At 50.5% G+C, this 19446-nt stretch overlaps 1 protein-coding gene across 3 annotated transcripts in view; it reads left to right on the top strand.

Moving 5' to 3' along the window:
- The window catches only part of LRRN1 (leucine rich repeat neuronal 1), a 33695-nt gene extending 23098 nt beyond the window's left edge, over positions 1 to 10597 (top strand). For all 3 annotated transcript variants that reach the window (XM_039837962.1, XM_039837961.1, XM_039837960.1), the window contains one exon: positions 7364 to 10597. In XM_039837962.1, the coding sequence (XP_039693896.1) occupies positions 7618 to 9768 (2151 nt within the window). In that variant the 5' untranslated portion in view covers positions 7364 to 7617 and the 3' untranslated portion in view covers positions 9769 to 10597. The remainder of the gene's footprint in view (positions 1 to 7363) is intronic.
- Positions 10598 to 19446: the final 8849 nt, after the last annotated feature.

Here is a 19446-nt window from a genome sequence, read left to right as displayed (position 1 = left end):
CTAGAAGTACAGTTTTTCGCGACACCAGGAGAGAGGGTCAATACGGTGACTTTCCGAGGTTCCTCTTGGCCTGGGCAGCCGTGCCCACGTTTCCTCTCGACCTCTGTAGGAGAACCAGACGGGACGCGAAGCTACTGGACTTGCTCAAGGTCAAGTAGGAAGTGTGTGCTGAAGCCAGAAAGAAGAACCCCTGCCCTGGCTCCCACGGGCCACGTGCTGCCTGTGACGAATGACAAGGGTTCCCGGGAATGGCCGCACGCGCAAGAGCCTCAGCGAGCGCCGTCGTGTGCCTGCGAGAGGGTGCGCGTTACTGTCCCCCAGCGCCTCGTGGAGACGGTCCCAGCCCCCACCCCACCCCCCCGCTGCACCCCCAGCTGCAGTCCGGCACGCACGCTGCAGGGTGTTCGCTCCGGATAACGTGTGACAAGGACCAGTGTTTCGGAAGACGGCTGGAGAAAGACATCTGAGTCAGCAAGGGTCAGAGCGGGAGAAAAGTCCGAGAAACTAACGTCTTTAAAAGCAGTCCGTGCCGACTCGGCGTGCAGAATGCATTTGCAAGACCTTTCCTTCCCTCCTCAAAGAACCTGCTGTGACCTCTCCCTGGCTCTACCTGCACCGGCCACCGTCGCCGCTGGAAGGCCTCCAGCCAGGCCTCGCAGCTGCGGATACCACGAAGGACACCCTCTGCTGGTGTCACCTGCCCACTCCTGCCTGTCACAGCGTCTGTGAAAAGACTCAGATCCCATATGAGACATCGAAGCTGTAAATAATAGCAGTGAACATCCATTGGGCCCTTGCTATGGGACGGGCCATCTGCCAAAACTGTGCATTTAACATCTCATTCTAATTCTCACCACCCTGGTTTTAGCATTCCCATTTTTTGAAAAAAAATAAATAAATAAAGGAAACTGAGCCTCAGAAAGAAAGGTTAGCTCAAGGTCACAGAACTGAATTTGAAACCACGTCTCTCTCCAGCATCCACGCTCAACGCCATGCTACACTCATTTCGGAAAGCCTACAGACCTTACGAATGTCACCATCGGCCACGGTCCCGCAGCAGAGGTCAGCTCGGCCTTCGGGCACAGGGAGAGATCGATCCTCAGAGCGGGGTCCGGCCCCCCGCCTTGCTGCCTCACCCCCACCCATGAGAGCGTCTGGGGAGAGAGCCGTATGGAAGCGGCGCGCTTTTTAACAGAAGGAAATCTTACGCAAACAAAAACCCGTGTCCCCGTCATTGGAGCCGTTCCCAAGAGAAAGGACCAAATCTGAATGCTGCATTTTCCCTGGATCTATCTGGAGGCCGAGAGAGCTGAAAGGATGATTTTTCTGAACATTATGCCCATGGCGTGAATTGACCACCGGAGGAAGTACATAAACGCGCATCCCTGACGATGTATTTCTCTTCGTATCTGGGGGATCCACATTTTAGCTCTTCACGGGCACAACAATCGCATCCACGAGATACTAGTTCCCGGGCTGGCCGTTTGTGTTCCACGGTTTGCTTGCCTGCACGGGGTGTCACCTCAACCACAGTGTGCTATTTGGCCTCCGAATCTCCAATGCTATTAATTTAAATCGCGCCGGTTGAAAATGTCACGGGAACGGTAAGCAGTAAAAAAGATGACTTTCTGCAAACGCTTGTCATGCCCGAGGGGGTTAAAGTGCTTATTCACCACTTCCCAGTCACCCCTGCAGGGCGAGAATGAAACTTAATGGCCAACTTGATGAGGTTCCAGAGATTTCTGTAAGCATCCGAGTGCTCGCTCTGCCCTGGCCTCTTTCCCAGGTTCTGGGCTGAATCCTCTCGCGTAGATTATTTTATTAGGTTACCATAATTTTCATATATGAAGGATGTATAATTAGCCTTCATTTTAGCTGTGGAAACTGGGACGCAAGGAATTTACATAGTGTGCACAAGGTAACGCCTCTAATCAGTGAAGTCGGAATCCGAAATCGGATCACCTGATCCCACAGACAGAATCCTTTCTGCAAGCTGACAGCTAGCTGCTTTTCAGCATAACTAGAATTTATGTAACCGTCACGTCAAAACTGTGATTGCTCGTTTTTCCTCTCAACTCCATAAGAACTTAATACGTAAGGCTTCCAGCCCCAAGTCCTATTAAATATCGTGGTTTTGTTAAACTAGCATCTGACCTGATTACATAGGGTTCACTGATGGTGACGACCCACCATAAAGTCTGTTTCCTTTGGAACTTTATATTCAGAGCACAGTGTCCCAGACACATCTTGTAGGAAAAGGAAGCCTCGAATTAACTATACAAGGGTTAGCTGGGCTCTTTGAGACGTGTCCCCTGCCAGTCCCGGGCCTGTGGAGTCACGGCTCGCTGTTGAAGGGGGGGCTTCTTGACACTGCCACACACGCTTGTGGGGCGTCGTCTGGTCACCAGCCAGGCATCTTCTCGCCTTCGACTGGCTTAGTCCAGTCAGCTCGAGAACAAAGCAATTTCACTGTTTTTTAAGCTGGTGCCAGCCATTTTTTATTCGTTGCAGAATTTAAGATAATTAATGGGTATGTCTGTGATAGAAGTTGGCCTGAATTATGATTTACTTTTGTTTCTTATGATTTTAAAAAAAAAAAACAACACTCGGTTTACCACCTTCCGTCTTTAAGTACACACTTCAGTAGTGGTCAGCCTGTCACATCTTGTGCAACATCTTGCGAAACTGACACCATACCCCGCAAACACGAGCACCCCTCCTCCTCCACGCAGCCCTTGGCGACCACCACTCTCCTCTGCCTCTAGGGCACTGACTGCTTTGGATACTTCCTGGGAGTCGAGTCATACAGGTTTGTCCTCTCGACTCAGCCCTGGGCTGCTCATTTCATTTGTATAACGTCCTTGAGGTTCATCCATATCAGAGATGCGACGGGATCTCCTTTTTCAAGGCTGCGTAATGTTCCGTTTTGTGTATGTGCCACGTTTTCTCTTTCCGTTTATCCACGAATGGACATACAGGATGCTTCCGCGTCCCGGTTACTGTGAACAATGCAGCAGTGAGCACTGCTGTGCAAAGCTCTCTTTGAGATCCGCTTTGAATTCTTTTGGCTAGGAACCCAGAAGTGGGATTGCTGTATGGCAGAGTAATTCTGGTTCTGATGTTTTGGGGAACCTCCATTCTGCTTTCCATAGTGGAGGCACCATCTGCAGTGCACGAGGGTTTCTCCACATCCTCACCAGCTCTTGTTATTTCCTGTTCTTTTGATGGTGGCCATTCCCGTGGGCGTGAGGTGACGTCTCATTGTGGTTTTGATGTGTATTTCTCTTATGATTAGTGATACTAAGCATCCTTTCATATGCTTCTTAGCCATTCGTATGTCTTCTTTAGAGAACTGTCTATTCCGATCCCTTGCCTGTTTTTTAATCAAATATTTGAGGGATTTTTTGAGTGGTAGTTGGTGTTTCAGAGCTGCAGGAGTCCTTATGTATCCTGGACATTAACCCCTTATCGGATTTATGATTTGCGAATATTTTCTCCCATTCCGTAGACTGTCTTTTCGTTCATTATTGTTTCTTTTGAGATGCGGAAGCTTTTAAGTTTGATCTGGTCCCCGTTGTCTATATTTGCTCCTGTCGCCTGTGCTTTTGGTGTCACGGTCAAGAGATCATTAGCAAATCCAATGTTCTGAAGCATTTCTCCTGTTTCCTTCTAAGAGTCTTCTAGATTTAGGTCTTACACGTAGGTCTTTAAGCCATTTGAGTTAATTTTTATATGTGATGTGGGGTACGGGTCTAACTTCATTCTTTTGCATGTGGACGTCCTATGCTCTTTGTTGAAGAGACTGTCCTTTCCTCATTGTGTAGACTTGGCACTTTTGTCAAAGATCATTTGATCACATCCAGAAGAGTTTATTTCCGGGCTTGCTCTCCCATTGGCCTGTATGTCTGTCTTTATGTAAGTACCACACCATCTTGGTTACTGTTGCTTTGTTGTATGTTTAGAAGTGTGAGGCCTTGAACTTTGTTCTTATTCAAGATTGTTTTGGCTATTTGGGGTTCCTTAAGAGTCCATATAAATTTTAGGATTTTTTTCTCTTTCTGCAAAAATTGGCATTGGGATTTTGATAGGGATTGCCTTGAAGCTGTAGCTCACTTTGGGTAGTATGGACATTTTAACAATATTAAATCTTCTAATCGATGAATGTGGGATATCCTTCCGTTTATTTGTATATATTGTTTCTTCCGGCAATGTTTTGTAGTTTCGAGTGTAAAAGTCTCTTGCCTCTTTGGTTAAGCTTATTCCTAAGTATTTTATTTTTTTTTTGAGGCTATTGTAACTTGGATTATTTTCTTAATTTCCTTTTGGGATTCGTCATTGTCGGGGTCTAGAAACCGATTTTTAGAAGTTTATTTTTTGCATCCTGCAAATTCGCCGAAATCATTTATTTAACAGTTTGAGGGGGTTTTTTGTGACATCTTTCGGGTTTTCTATGAGAGAGAGCATATCATATGCAAATGGACAATTTAACTAGTTCCTTTCCAATTGGATGTCATTTCTTTCTTTTTCCTACTTCCGGCTGGGACCTCCAGCACTAAGTCGACTAGAAGTGGCTAGAATGAGCATCCTTCCATTGATTCTGATCTGACAGGAAATGCTTCCACTCTCACGAATGAATGCAGTGTCAGCTGTGGGCCCTTCGTATACGGCTTTTACTATGTTGAGGCCGTTTCCTTTTATTCCTAGTCGGTTGTGTGTTTTTATCATGAAAGGGTGTTTCATTTCGTTGAACGCGTTTTCTGCATCATGGATACCGGTCCGTTTTTTTCTTCTCTTGTTGTGATCATGGATTTACTTTTAAACGCTGTTAGTGCCTGGCTCCCGAGACATGCCTTATGTTTTAAATGTAGAAAATGGTTGAAGAACTCCATGTAGCTTTGTTCTGTGGACAGTGTCATGCTCAAAAATTAGGCTGGGGAAATAGGCTGAAGAGAAATCAGAATGGTATACAAATAGAAACGTCTTGAACACCTCCTTTCATGGTAAGGAACTTTCATTCTCTGCTCCCAAAGGAGCCGGATGCATGTTTGGGAGAAGAAGATGTCTTCCCTCTGTGTTGGATCCGCTATCTGACATTCTGAGCTCGCGGGGCTCCCTTGCTTTCTTGTTTAAAAAAGTGTGTGTGTGTGTCGAGGAGAAATTCGAGTATCGCAATACAATTACCTCAGATCACATAAATTAAACTACAGTGGAGGCGTTCCTCACGAAAATATTCCAAGTGTTGCCCCACAAAAGATACTTTTCAGCGGCAGCAGGTCGATTCGGGGCTCCCACCCAGCGTTAACACATATTTTATACTTACTGCTAAGCTTCCTTAAATTCGGTCCAAACATAACAACTGGTTGACATTCCATCTGGGAGTAATGAAAAGTTGACTTATTCTTTTGGTTTTTCTACATTGAATTCAGACTCAGGAATAACGTGAGGCAGAAATTTTCTTCACTGAACATTGATTGTGGTCTTCGTACCTGTCTTAAGATTACTGTAACTGGAAACAGTTAAATGAACACATACTCAGAGAATAACATAGTCTGAGTATTATTACCTGAGTAACATAATACCTGAGTATTATGTTATTCTCTGAATATGTGCTCATCTTATAGAATTTCGTGATAAGCGTCGGAATCGGGTAGTTTATAACACTGACGAGTTTCGCGCATGCGTAACACGTGGTGAAGGACCCGGCCTGGGGGAGGGGAACGCCGTTGAGTTTCCTGCGCACAGAGGTGGGCAGGTGCCCGGCGGCAGCCAGACACCCACTTCCTTCTCCTCCGTCCACACTGCCAGGCCTGGACCGCGTGGTTTTTTTAAAACCGTGTCTTGTTAGACCCGTAACTTGGTTTGCTTGCGGCACAGAATAACCACGACGACGAAATTGAGGACTTTTCCTTCTTTCTACTGGCGTAGGACGAATCCAGAACTTCCCGGACTGGCCCCCTGTATTTGCATATTTCCCGGTCAATCACAAGGATAACTGCGTTTTGCCACGTAAAAAGGTAAGGGCAGCTACCACGACCCGAAAGCTCGCGTGGTGAACGCTGGGCTCGAAGCACACACGGGCTCTGTTTCGCTGAAGCCTCACAGTGACCTTATGAGGGGACAGAAGAAGTGAGTCACAGGAGTCCTCAAAGCCGAAGTTCATGACAGAAAGAGAAATGTCAGAAAACGTGCAGCTGCTTTTAACACCTCAGCAGGCGACTAGCCTGGTCTTGAGGAAGCAAGACAGACGCTGGGTCCACACCGCCTTTTACAGGCACCTAGAACCCAGAGCGCGAGAACCACGGACCGCTGTTATCCTTACCCGCAGGCGGGCGATACGCGTCTGTCCTCGGAAGACCTCACGGGAACCCGCGGGTGACGGCTACATGAAATCCTTGTTGTGCCTGTCCTCCCAAAATCACTATCGAGCCAGAAGGACACGAAGGTCATGACTTTTACGAGCGTTTACTATCCATCGGGCACCACGCCAGGAACTCTACCTGGATGCTTTTCCTTCTCTCAAGGATCCTCCGAAGAGGGGGACCTTCATGGCCAACCCTGTTTTATGGTGGAGGAAGCCAAGGTTAAAGGACGTAGCCAGTGTATCCAATGTATCCGTGATCTATAGCTACTGAGTAGCCAGTGACGTCCCCATGAGATTGATGCATTTAGACATGCGATATGTATAAATACGCTTGTGTTTTTTATGAAGACCAGCGGTATAGTGGAATAGAGTCTTTTTACTCTTTCATTCAGTCAAAATCAGATGTGGCTATTAGAATATAAGAAAAACTGATATTGTCCTTTCGTAGTTGTGTTGAATTAATTTGTCTGCATAAGAATAATTGAGCTAGAAGGGCATTGGCTGAACGTCTACAGAATGTACTATCGGGAAGAGAATTTCCGAAAACAAATTATAATGTAAATAAATAAAAATGAACTTTGAATCTTTAGTACAATGCCTTTCGTGTTTTGCTTTTGACTTTTTTTGGGGGGGGCGGGGGGAGCCATGAATATATGTTGTTTCTAAAGTCATCTTGGTTTTTAAAGAAATGACATGTGTGGGTTTTTCGGAGCCTTCTGATTAAGTGCGTGTGTATGCGTGTGTGTGCGCGCGCACGTGTGTCCGTGTGATGATTTTACCCGATGTTATAAGCGCTCCCGACTTAATTGTAAGGTGGCAACTAGTTTAGTGTACTGAGTGGACTATAGTAAAAGTGTCCTGCAGTTTCAAAGCCCGTTTAGTTATTTCGAACATCCGGCTGTTAGATTAGCAAGTGACTGTGCCTTTTGAACAGACCGAAGAAAGCCTATGATATAGGACGTACGAGGAGTGACCATAACGTCTGTCCCCTGTCATTTCCAGGCACATCTCCAGACTCTGATCCGGCCCAGGTGACTTGCCTGCAACTGGGAGACGGGCTGCCCGACTGCCCGTGCTCTCTGCCTTTTGCAAACTCCAGAAGACAGTCCCTTCGGGCTCTGAAACTCTCCGCAGCTCAACCGTGACTTCGCTCAGACGTTCATATGTTCGGCTCGCCGTCCCGCGTATAGCTGTACAGGGCTCGCCTTGCGTTAAAACTCGGGGGTGCCAGGGGCTGAGCTTGCCCGGGAGGCAGCATGGCCAGGATGAGCTTGGCCTTGGCAGCCGGTCGACTGGTGCTGGGCGTGCTGGCGACGTCGCTGCCCGGGGCCGCCCTGCACAGCGGTGAGTGCCCGCAGCTGTGCGTGTGCGAAATCCGGCCCTGGTTCACGCCGCAGTCCACGTACAGAGAGGCCGCCACCGTGGACTGCAACGACCTCCGCCTGACCGGGATCCCCGGCAACCTCTCCAGCGACACGCAGGTCCTTCTCCTGCAGAGCAACAGCATCGCCAAGACCGTGGGCGGGCTGCAGCAGCTCTTCAACCTGACCGAGCTGGACTTCTCCCAGAACAACTTCACGGACATGAAGGAGGTGGGGCTGGCCAACCTGAGCCAGCTCACCACGCTGCACCTGGAGGAGAACCAGATCACCGAGATGCCCGACCACTGCCTGCAGGGCCTCAGCAGCCTGCAAGAGCTCTACATCAACCACAACCAGATCAGCACGATCTCCGCCAATGCCTTCGCGGGCTTAAGAAACCTCCTGAGGCTGCACCTGAACTCTAACAGGCTGAGGGTCATCGACAGCCGCTGGTTCGACGCGACGCCCAACCTGGAAATCCTCATGATCGGGGAGAACCCCGTGGTCGGGATCCTGGACATGAACTTCAGGCCCCTCTCCAATCTGAGAAGCTTGGTTCTGGCAGGGATGTATCTCACGGACATCCCCGGGAACGCGCTGGTGGGCCTGGACAGCCTCGAGAGCCTGTCTTTTTACGATAACAAACTGGTCAGGGTCCCGCAACTCGCCCTGCAGAAAGTCCCAAACCTGAAATTCTTAGACCTCAACAAAAACCCCATCCACAGAATCCAGGAGGGAGACTTCAGGAACATGCTTCGGCTGAAGGAACTGGGGATCAACAACATGGGGGAGCTCGTGTCCGTGGACCGCTACGCCCTCGATAACCTGCCGGAACTCACCAAGCTGGAAGCCACCAACAACCCCAAGTTATCTTACATCCACCGCTCGGCTTTTCGGGGTGTCCCTGCGCTGGAGAGCTTGATGCTCAACAACAACGCCCTGAACGCCGTCTACCGGAAGACGGTGGAGTCCCTGCCCAACCTGCGTGAGATCAGCCTGCACAGCAACCCCCTGCGCTGTGACTGCGTCATCCACTGGGTCAGCTCCAACCAGACCAGCATCCGCTTCATGGAGCCCCTGTCCATGTTCTGCGCCATGCCGCCCGAGTACCGGGGGCAGCAGGTGAAGGAGGTTCTGATCCAGGACTCGAGCGAGCGCTGCCTCCCCATGATCGCCCACGACACGCCCCCAGCCCACCTGGACGTGGACGTGGGCGCGACGGCGCTCCTGGACTGCCGGGCCATGGCCGAGCCCGAGCCCGAGATTTACTGGGTCACGCCCCTCGGGAATAAGATAAGTGTGGAAACCCCGTCGGATAAATACGCGCTCAGCAGCGAGGGCACCTTGGCCATATCTAGCGTGCAAACTGAAGACTCGGGAAGGTACACCTGTGTCGCCCAGAACGTCGAAGGGGCAGACACTCGCGTGGTGACGGTTAAAGTCAACGGAACCCTTCTGGATGGCGCCCAGGTGCTGAAAATCTACGTCAAGCAGACGGAATCTCATTCCATTCTGGTGTCCTGGAAGGTGAATTCCAACGTGATGACGTCGAACTTGAAGTGGTCGTCTGCCACCATGAAGATCGACAATCCCCACATCACGTACACCGCCAGGGTGCCGGTAGACGTCCACGAGTACAACCTCACTCACCTGCAGCCCTCCACCGACTACGAAGTGTGCCTCACCGTGGCCAGCCTCCACCAGCAGACCCAGAAGTCGTGCGTGAACGTCACGACCAAAACGGCCGCCTTCGCGCTGGACGTCTCCGACCAGGAGACCAGCACCGCCCTCGCCGCCGTGATGGGGTCCATGTTCGCCGTCATTAGCCTTGCGTCCGTGGCCGTGTACGTTGCCAAACGGTTCAAGAGGAAAAACTACCACCACTCGTTAAAAAAGTACATGCAAAAGACCTCTTCCATCCCGCTGAACGAGCTGTACCCCCCGCTCATTAACCTCTGGGAGGGCGACCCCGAGAAGGACAAAGACGGCCCCGCCGACACCAAGCCCCCCCAGGTCGACACGTCCAGAAGCTACTACATGTGGTGACTCAGTGGGTATTCTGCTTCTGGTAGTAAGGAGCACAAAGACGTTTTTGCTTTATTCTGCAAAAGTAACACGTTGAAGACTTTTGTATTTTTGACTCGGCTGGTGTGCGGCAGGGTGGAGAGGACGGGGTGGACACGTCCAGTTTTTTTAGTATAGCGTATCGCAGAGGGCGACGCGGCTGGCAGCGTCTCTGGGCTTCCAGTCTGTGTTTGGTTTTGATTCTTATCGTTATTATAATTATTATTATATTATTATTATTATTTTGTTTTAGTTGTTGTGCTAAACTCAGTAATGCTATTCTAACGACACCGCTCAATAAAATGTTTGACAGGTTGGGGTTCCCTGTGCTTTTACCGGCAGCAGCACCCCGTCTTCTGAAGCCATCGGTAGAAAGTACCACGTCCTCTGAAAAGCTAACGTACAGTCGTGAAGCGGCACTGAACCTTCTGTAGCAATCTGGTCCGCGGACTTTTCGCTCCAGAAGCTAAGGCTAGACCTGTTTGCTACCCCGAATGATGTTAGTTGACCGTACTGTAATGTTGTATCAACTGAATTGAATGTTTGCCTTTGAACATTTACGTTTCTTTTTTCTTTTTTCTTTTTTTTTTTTTGTAATAGCTAAAGGGGCTTAGGACAAGCTAACAGGCAATAGAAATATGAATATCAGATTTTTTAATGTAACAGACTACATGTTAATTGTTACCTTATTCTTTTTATCTTTAGTAGACACTTAAAAGAAAAGACAATACTTTTGTTGTGTTTAACTCACCAACACGTGGTGTATAATGAAGACGGAACTATAATAAATTAGTTTTGTTCTGATTTTCTAGAACATGTGCAATAATATATCATTTATGGTTCTTGCTGGTGGCAGTGGCGATATTTTTCACACCCCCTCAAAATAACTACCAAAATAAATCAACTACAGCACGATGCTTTTAAAAACCAGGCCCTAAAAAATTTTGAATTCTTTTTCTAAGGGAAGAAATGTCTATTTTAATGAAGATATTTTAATGAACGTGATTTCTATATTTTAAATATAACTGACCAGACCTAATGGAGGAAAAAGGTCATATGAAGATAAAAGGTGTATTACTGTACCCCGTGCATAACTAAACAGTGGGGAGGGAGGGAGGGTGAGGGAGGGGAGAGAGAGAGGGAGAGAGACAAAGAGAGAGAGAGAGAGAGACTGATTATATATGTCACATTCGTTCTCTGTAAGGGTTTTGTTAAAACTGATCTTTTTTAGTAGTATCCACACTCTCCATCGAAGTCTAAAACAGTTGTTTTCCAGCATAGATCACCCGTGATTCCTGTTTTAACAGCCGTCTGTGCTCAGACCATGTCAGTCCATATGCGAAGTCCATGTGTGAAGATTTCTGCAGGGATAAGTAAATGGTTCACGGAAAACAGAACAACTCTGTACAGCTGGAATTTTTTGTCCAAATAATTTCGAGACACTTGCAGAATTAAATGTTTCCCAGGAAATGTGTTTGCAAAATTTAGAACAGAAGGAGGTGTGTTTAGTTAGGAGGCCGGTCCCCAGCGGGGTGCGGGGGGTGTGCGGGGTGTAGTCAGAAGAGAAAGAACCCTTTGGGAAATGCAGACTGATAAAGCAGAGAAATAAAGTACGGTGGTTCCAGATGGCGCCTGGAACGAGGCGGGCGACGGCAAGCAGGTGCCAGCCGAGCAGAAGCGGGGGAAGCGGCAGAGAGGGCACGTGAGACCGGCCGAAGGTCTCTCTCTTTGTAAAATTCCTTGTGTCATGAATCACTTAGAAAGACAAACAGATCGTCACTTCCCTTCCCATGTCAAAGAGGGAAAAAAGGATTTCAAACGCCAAAGCAGCAGCAGCATAAAAACCACCGTATCTGAGCTAGAAGCATCTCCGCCTGCAGCGTTTCCGCCTTGTTGGGGAGGGGACCCCAGGCCAGGGCAGAACCAGCTGTCCCCAGGCCGCCTCGCTGCTGGCCGAGGACCGTCCGCCCGGTCCAGATCCCCACGCCCGGCTGTCGGGAAGGTGCCCACAGCTTCGCCGCCCCGCCTCGGAGGCACCGGATCCTCCAGCGCCCGCCCCCCACACGGGTCAGACTCTGGACGGGAGGTGAGGACACTCGACCCGCTGCCGTCGCCGAGGGAGCCAGGCCTGGGGTATCGCTGCGGGGTTTGCTGCGGCGGTTCTGGTCTTGGGGGGCCTGCAGAGGGCCCTGGACCACCTAACGGACGCCTGCTGGTGTCCCGAAGGGAGGAGACGGTGACCCTGAAGCGCTGGGCCCACGGCAGGGAGGAGGCGACCTTTACATCCGAAGTCGCTGGCGTGACCTGGCACGTGATTGTTGACAAACATCAGGGGAGACGCGAGTGACCACGTCTCCATCCCAGACGCACAGCGAGCACCCGGAATCCGCGCGCTTCTGTCGGCCACCCGTCGCCAGCCCAGTTTCTCGGGGGAAAACCTCGTAACGCTTCCTCCTCCACTGAGTGTGCAAATGGGTTTGGTTTTCGGTTGACGAACGCACAACGGGACGGGACTTTCTTCCCTAAGCAAGTACGTCCCCATCTGTACTTAGTTTAACCTGACAAGTTCCACAGCCAGTGAAATTACACACCGAAGTCCTGCCTGATAGAGAAGGTTCCAGCACCCTTCACCGTCATCGCTGGCACTTATCGGTCGCTTTCCAATGTCCTCACTTCCCTTTGGCTTCCCGCTGCCTTCAGGGCATATGCGGTACCTCTAGCCTCATGTTACACGGTTATTTTTTGGAGCCTTTTCTTAAAACAGGCATTCCCCCAACTCTGCCCATTTAATGACATTAAACTGATGCCATGAATATAAAAACAAACGCCACGTTTGATTAGTATTTTTTTCTAATTCGTGACTCATCTCCATTCTTTCACAGACAGACGATGTCCAAGTCCATTTTTCTCTCTCGTGAGGTCCGATGCGTGCCAGCCTCTCGTTTCTTTGCTGAGACCCTGCGATCAGGCCTCCGCTTGGTGTTTGCTTTCTATCTCTGCTCGTCTTCCGTGGCCTTTTCTTCTCTTCGTTGCTGGTTTTACCGGTGAGAAGAGACTGCTTCGTATCTCTAACACTCTGCTAGGGAAACCAAACTTTCCGCCTTTTTCTATTCACCGAAAAGGGGAGATCTAACTGATTCTGTTGCATTCTAACTACAACTGAAAATGTTCGCTTCACCTCAGTGCTTTCACGCTCATTCTGCTTGCAAATAGAGATTTTTTTATTATTACTCATCAGGGGTTAGCTGGAGAAAAAAAATGTTTCTTTAAAGATCAGTTTTAGAATCACCACCCGGAGCTCTAGAATGAGTGTCTGCAGGACTCAAACGAATCTGGCGTGGACGTGACCTCCCTTCCCCACCCCCGCCTCATATACCCCTTACCGGCTCCCTCGGAAATGGCCAGAAACTCATTATTGTGTGCCTGCTGCGTGCGTCAGCCAGCATGCCTTAACAGTGCCGAACGGGGTTCTCGTCCTGTTGACTTACAGGACTCCCAGAGACTTGGGGGCACGTAGCACTCCCCACAGCCGTCTGACCACTGATGTGCCTCAGGATACTATGCTGTGCTGCGGATCCTGAGAAACTGAGGCTTTGACTTAATCCCGAAAACAGTCCGGGTAAATCAGGTGTTCTCCCCAATTTACAGATAAGAAAACAAAGGCCCTTGGGAGTATTCATTCGTCTCACCCATAACAGCTATGTGAGGGGGCCCATGTCCTCTCCCTCCACCCAGAGCCCCTCTAACGTGGAAGGAGGAGCATCCGGAAGGGCAGAGGCTGGAAGTCACAGGCCAGCTGGGAAAGGCAGAGGGGGGACACAGTGTCCCACTCAGGGGAGATGACACCGAAGGCCTTCTCCACATCTTCAAGCACATCTCTCTTCCCCAGTAAGAAGCTTTATGTGATGGTATCTGAGAGACAGACATCAAAACTGTTTCCATCGAGCTAAATTTTAACTCTAACCCTCAATCCTCGCCATCCTCTTGTTTTCGCTTACACGTTCAGGAAATTAAAAATTGGAGAGATTTTGTGGAGGGGACTCCAGGCTCATTCTTTCCTTAGCAGTACAGCATGGAAGGCTTATGCGGAGTTAGTGACAAACTCGATGCTCTCATACAATTGGCAAGTTGCAAGGGTGACATCTGACGAACCTGGAAACAAATGGCTTTTGTACAAATCCCCAAGTGTGTGGGTTAGTTATATTCAGGAAACCCTCTGCTTCCCCCAAAAAGAGTTCACCAGGGGCCATAAGACATTACAGGGCGCGGTTTTTTACTGGACGCAACAGCCCTCCTGGCACACCCCATCTTGTCAGTTACATGCTACTTGCCACGACGCGAAACCAGAGTCACGCGCCTCACGAGAGCAGCTCGGGTGCCAAGTGGCTCAGACCTCCTCTCCTTTCCTGGCCTCGCCCTCTGCCCCAGACTGCACTGACAAGGTGAGTTTCAGTCTGGACGCTGACGGAATTTTCATTAATCCCGAAAGACGGCGCTGTCCTGAACTGAGTCTCATTTTAATGGGTTAATCTGCGAGTTGGCATGTCTCACTAATGTGAACGAGAGGGGTGGTCACGGGGAAGGTGAGCAAACCATTTACAACGGTGGCTTCTTACAGGAATGAGGACGGGAAAACATGTATCGCCAATAATATTGTGATAAGTCTGCACGGAGACAGATGCTAACTAGAATTAGTGGGGTGATCACACTGTAAGGTATGAGAAGGTCGAATCATTATATTGCACACCTGTAACTAACATAACTAATATACTATTGTATACCATCTATACTTAAATAAAAAGTATAAGAAAAATTTACCGCTAAAAAAAAAAAAGATTTATTGCACATCTAGCCCCTGCTCAGAGCTTCCCATGGATCATTTACACATAATCCTCTCAATTGCCCCCAGAGGTGGGTCCCATCGTCCCCCTATTAGAGACGAGAAAATGAATACTCCCTCAGAGATGCAAGCAGCTCGCCTGAATCACACAGCTAGGAAGAGGCAGAACTTAAACTTGGGGCCTACAGGACTCAGATTTATAGTTTTCAATTATCGAATGGTCTGCAAGGCAAGTCAGGATCAGAAGCGTGGGCCCCAACGTCACCCTATGGAAATGACAGCAAGCGACAGAAGGAGAAAGGGCAGATGCTCAGACGACTCCGCACTAACAACTGGGAGCCGCAGAAGCTGCGGAAGAAAAAACACTAAAAATAAACGAAGGCATGCACGCCTGAGTGAATGAGTGAATGAATGAATGATTGGTGGGGTGGGTGGGGTGGAGGTCGGGGTCAAGTCCACGCGGTGCGACATACTGAGCACGTGGCATGCTGCAGGCCGTGTGCCGAGCGCTTGACCTGTGTGACCTCACAGAACCCTCCACAACTCGTGGAGCAGGGATCGCCCCATGTTCCACATGGAGAAACGGCGGTTTATCGGCCACAGTGACGAAGCCGAGGTTCCAGCCAGCTGCAGGCTCCAGGGCCCAGCACTCAGCAGGGATCTGTCCTCCAGCTAAGGAGGCCCCGGGGGTATTGGGCGGCCATCTCTTTGGCTGGACTGATTCAGTTTTTCTCCGAGGGCAGGGAGCGAGGTAAAGGGCATGTGTCGTGCCCTTTCAAGGGTCTTTCCAGGACCTTCCCCCCACAGGTTTGTTAACGGGTTAATGCCACGAGTTTAGGTACGAGGAGAAATGCCACCTTACTCCCTTTCTTTTGTAACCGTTAAGGCCGGTCTCACGTTTTAATCATTTCTCTGATCTGTATTTTAAAGCTATACCACATTATCCAGAGCGAAGACTCATTCGGATGTGGACTTTCCTGTAAATCATTCTAGGAGGGGAGGTGTGGGCGATAAACTCCCTGGAGAGCCGTTAAAGTGAAGAGTTTTATACCTAATCCCATATCTTTGTGATCTCAATGGACCTTAATCTAAAAGTATATGACTTTCTGTCTTCTGAGAGGCACATCGGTTTAAATATCTCGTGTTCTACTGACGAAATTATGAGGAGACCACACTATGACTAGTAACTAAAATATGTGCTTCTATATTATTTTCCCTCTTGTGAGAACAAACGCTTAGAACAGTGCTTGATTTCACCAAATTTTATTCTGACTGGCTTAGCTGTGCCCCACGCCATCCTAAGACGGATCTTATTTGCCATTTATTTAAAAATGGCACTTTTTTTCTTTCGATTATAACAGTAATATATATTCGCTACAGAGAATCTGCAGAATCTATTAAGGGAAAATAATGTATAGTTCTACAACGCCAGAATAACCAAGTGAGATTTTGGTGTACTTTCTTCTAGTCTTTTCTCTCTGTGTATATATTTATATATGTACACATACATATAAATTTAAAAATATACATCTTTATGAATACAGAATTAGAATCCTGATATAGATGGTTTTGTATACTGTATTTTCTCTTCCTGCAAAAAGTAAGCATCCTCTCGTGCTATTAAATTCTCTCTCAGAGCCGGAAGCTGTAGTCCGTATAATCGTCTATCACACAGATATCCAGTGACCAAACCAGTCCTCCTTTGGGGACATTTCACCTCTTCTCTAGGGGCATAAAAATAAGCCTACGGTGCTTATGCTCCCTGGGGTGCAGCCACAAAGGAAGACGGACACCCCGGTAAGTGACCACCCAGCATGAGAGGATGACATGGTGGCAGGAAGGCACCCGAAAGCAGCAGCCTGGTCGGTCTGGGGAGCTCAGACCTCAGATCTCACCAGGTGAGGGGGGTGTGCAACCAGCCCACAGCCAGAGGGCCGGCCTCTGAGGCTAAGGGACCAGGCCCTCGATCACAACCTCCAAGGACGTGGAAGAAAGCTTCCCGGAGGCGCTGGGGATTCCAGAGGTGTCTGGTGATGGGGAAGGGGCCGCGAAAACATGGGTAACTGAACAGGAAGCCGAGGACGGACGGAAATAGCAAGATTTTGTGCAGAGATGAGCGGGAGAGGCTGAGTAACACAGGGAGGCTGCGGCCCCGGGAAGCGCTTGGCTCCCAATTTGTTATTCTAGCCCTTCCCCGTAATCCCTAGGGGCTTACCTTCCTGGTGCGAGAAAAGAAACTGCCAAGAGTAGCTTGATGAACCTCCCAAGCCCTGCAGCTTCCAGGTGAACCCTGGCTGAGAGATCGTGCCAGAGCCAAGTGTCGCACACGCACACACGCACAGGAGGCTGCGTGTGGGACTATGCCAGAGCCAAGCCTCACACACGCACGCACACACGAGACTGCCCTAATCGTGTATGGCCACCCAGTCACTGCCCCGCGGCGGGGGCGGGGGGAGTTCAGGTCTCCTTCGGTGTCAAGGAAACAGAAAGTGCACATTTGGAAAACAGGAAATGATAACGTGGGCTTTTAAAGCCCTGTCCATCTTGATCCTCGCCCACTAAAGACAAGTATTTCTGCTTCACCTGCTTAGACACAATCGCGACTTTTTAGTGTTGTGACAAACACGGCCTCGGGCAGGGAAGAGCAGTAACGAACGAGCCACACGTCGTCCCCTCTGCCCCCAAACCCACACTCCGCACCCCTCGTTTCCTACGGTAAGACACGTCAAAGCTGCGCGGTACCTACAGCCTGTCACGAAATACTCCGCAACAGAATGGACTCCCGTGCCGTTTCCTTTGGATTCTCGATCTGATCGGTTCCTGAGGACGGAAACCCACCATCACCAGAGGAGACAGGGAGAAGAGTCAACGTCTCCTAATTCTGCTCTTAACGAGTATGTTGGTGACCACGATCCCCCGATTCGTGCTGTTTTCATGGCCGGGAGGTCTGTCCAAGTCTTTTTTCAGATTCCATCAGCTGAGCCTCCGAATTCCTGTTCTTTCCGGAGAAAGATTCAAATCTCTGTTCAACAGACAGACCTACAAGTTACACTGAGCTTCGCATTAGGCATATAAAATGTGACAGGCAGGTTCTGTAGACAGTGGGAACCCGGGACGATCCGAACTCCGGCAGCGGTTCGTGATGAACGAAGTCACTCACAGGCCTGACCCCGCGGCGAATGCCACGCTCGTGCCCTCAGCCCGCCCGCCCGTCTTCCTGGCTGGCTTTTGTTTTGTCTGGCGGTAGATTTTGGGACTCTGGAGAGGAAGCTGGCGTGTGGTGCATTTGGGGCACAGACTGTGTTTCTCGTCTATTCTTCCTTTTTTCCTTCTCTGTTGAGGCCTGGGATGTTCTGCCTTCGCTTCCATCCCAGTCTGTGGAAGTCAGGGGACCCAGGGCATCGCTGAGCAGGGCCGATTACGGGGACCCGGGGCTGCTGGGGTTCGTGTCAGCCGCCGGGCTTCCATCCCGGACCCGCGGTCCAACGGCTCACGTCGTCCACCGGTGGATTCGGCGGAATGCTCCCCGTGCGGATACTACAGTTCAGGGGGTACGCATCCCCAGTTCCCCAAATTCTGGAGGCCTTACTCGAAACAGCGCGGCCATGCTTTTGGGGTTTGTCTTTTCCCAGAAAGCCTTGGTCTTTGAAGGTGACCCCAGGACTTCAGACACAAACCCCTCCTGCCCCACGACCGCCACCGGGCCGGGGGGAGTTTGTGGGTGAGGAGTGACTCTGGGGAGAGATGAGAAGTCGTGCAGCCCCTGCAGCGACAGCAAACGGGGACAGCGTCGGGCAGACACGTCGGCCCAGGGCAGAGAGCGGGCGGACATCGCCTCCCACCCGAAGAGCCGTAGCGCGTGGCAGGACGGGAGGAGGACACGCCCGAGCTCGCTGAGAGCCCTTCGAACGGCCCCCCGGGGCCCAGGCTCCCTGCCCCTCGTCTGACGTGTCCGCGGCCTCTCCTGACCCCTCGGTCACCTGGGTTGTCTTCTAGGCGGCAGCATCACTGCCAGGGAGAAACCTTCGAGGCGGGCCTGGAAGACGGCAGGCGGGGTCTCCTCCTTCCTCGTACGTCGCCCTGGCCGGCTCCCCAGGGAACGTGGAAAGGGACACCCAGAGCAGGTCTCCCCACGGCCGCCGTGACGCTGCCCGCGGCTGACTCCCCTGGCGCCTCCTCCTGGAGGTCGGAGGTGACTGACAGGTCCACAATGGCCAACGGCCACAGCCAGATGGGCGGCTGATTCGGTCCCAGCCCCAGGCTCGGTCTCGTCCTCGACTGAAAGTCTGCGGTGGCTGATCCCTTCCAACGCGCCGCCTTTGGCGCCCCCCTCCCCGCTCCTCGCTCTCGGGGCTGCAGCCGCTCGGGGCTGCTTTCCAGGTCCGTGATCCCGGCTCCCCACACCCCGTCTCCCTGGAAGACCGGCTCTCCCCCAGCTCAGACCTCGCTCCGCCCTCGGCACTTTCTTGGACGGGGCGTCCTCAAAGCCGCGGTCGGTTGGTTCAGCCTGTTCGCTCCCTCTTGGCCATGATGAACGCGGCTGGCTGACTCCAGGATTCGCTGCTGCATCCCCAAGCCCAGGACCGAACCTGACCCACGCTTCCCCCCAGCCCCAGCCCCAATAACAAGTGACCGTATGTCCAACATCTGTCCCGAGGGCAGGGTCCTTAGGAAACAATGTTTTTGGAGTAGCCTTTCACACTCTCTCCTCTTACCCCCAATTTTTCCTAAAATGCTCCCTCCTGTCCCAGCAGAATTTCCTTTTTTTTTTAAAGAGCACAAAGGTGCCTCGTGCTGGTTTTCTGCCGTACGAAGTACCA

This window comes from Pteropus medius, unplaced genomic scaffold (assembly GCF_902729225.1).
Source record: "Pteropus medius unplaced genomic scaffold, Ma_sr-lr_union100, whole genome shotgun sequence".
Lineage (NCBI taxonomy): Eukaryota > Metazoa > Chordata > Mammalia > Chiroptera > Pteropodidae > Pteropus > Pteropus medius.
Note: the sequence above shows the minus strand (reverse complement) of the source record. Positions and strands in the feature narration are given on the sequence as shown.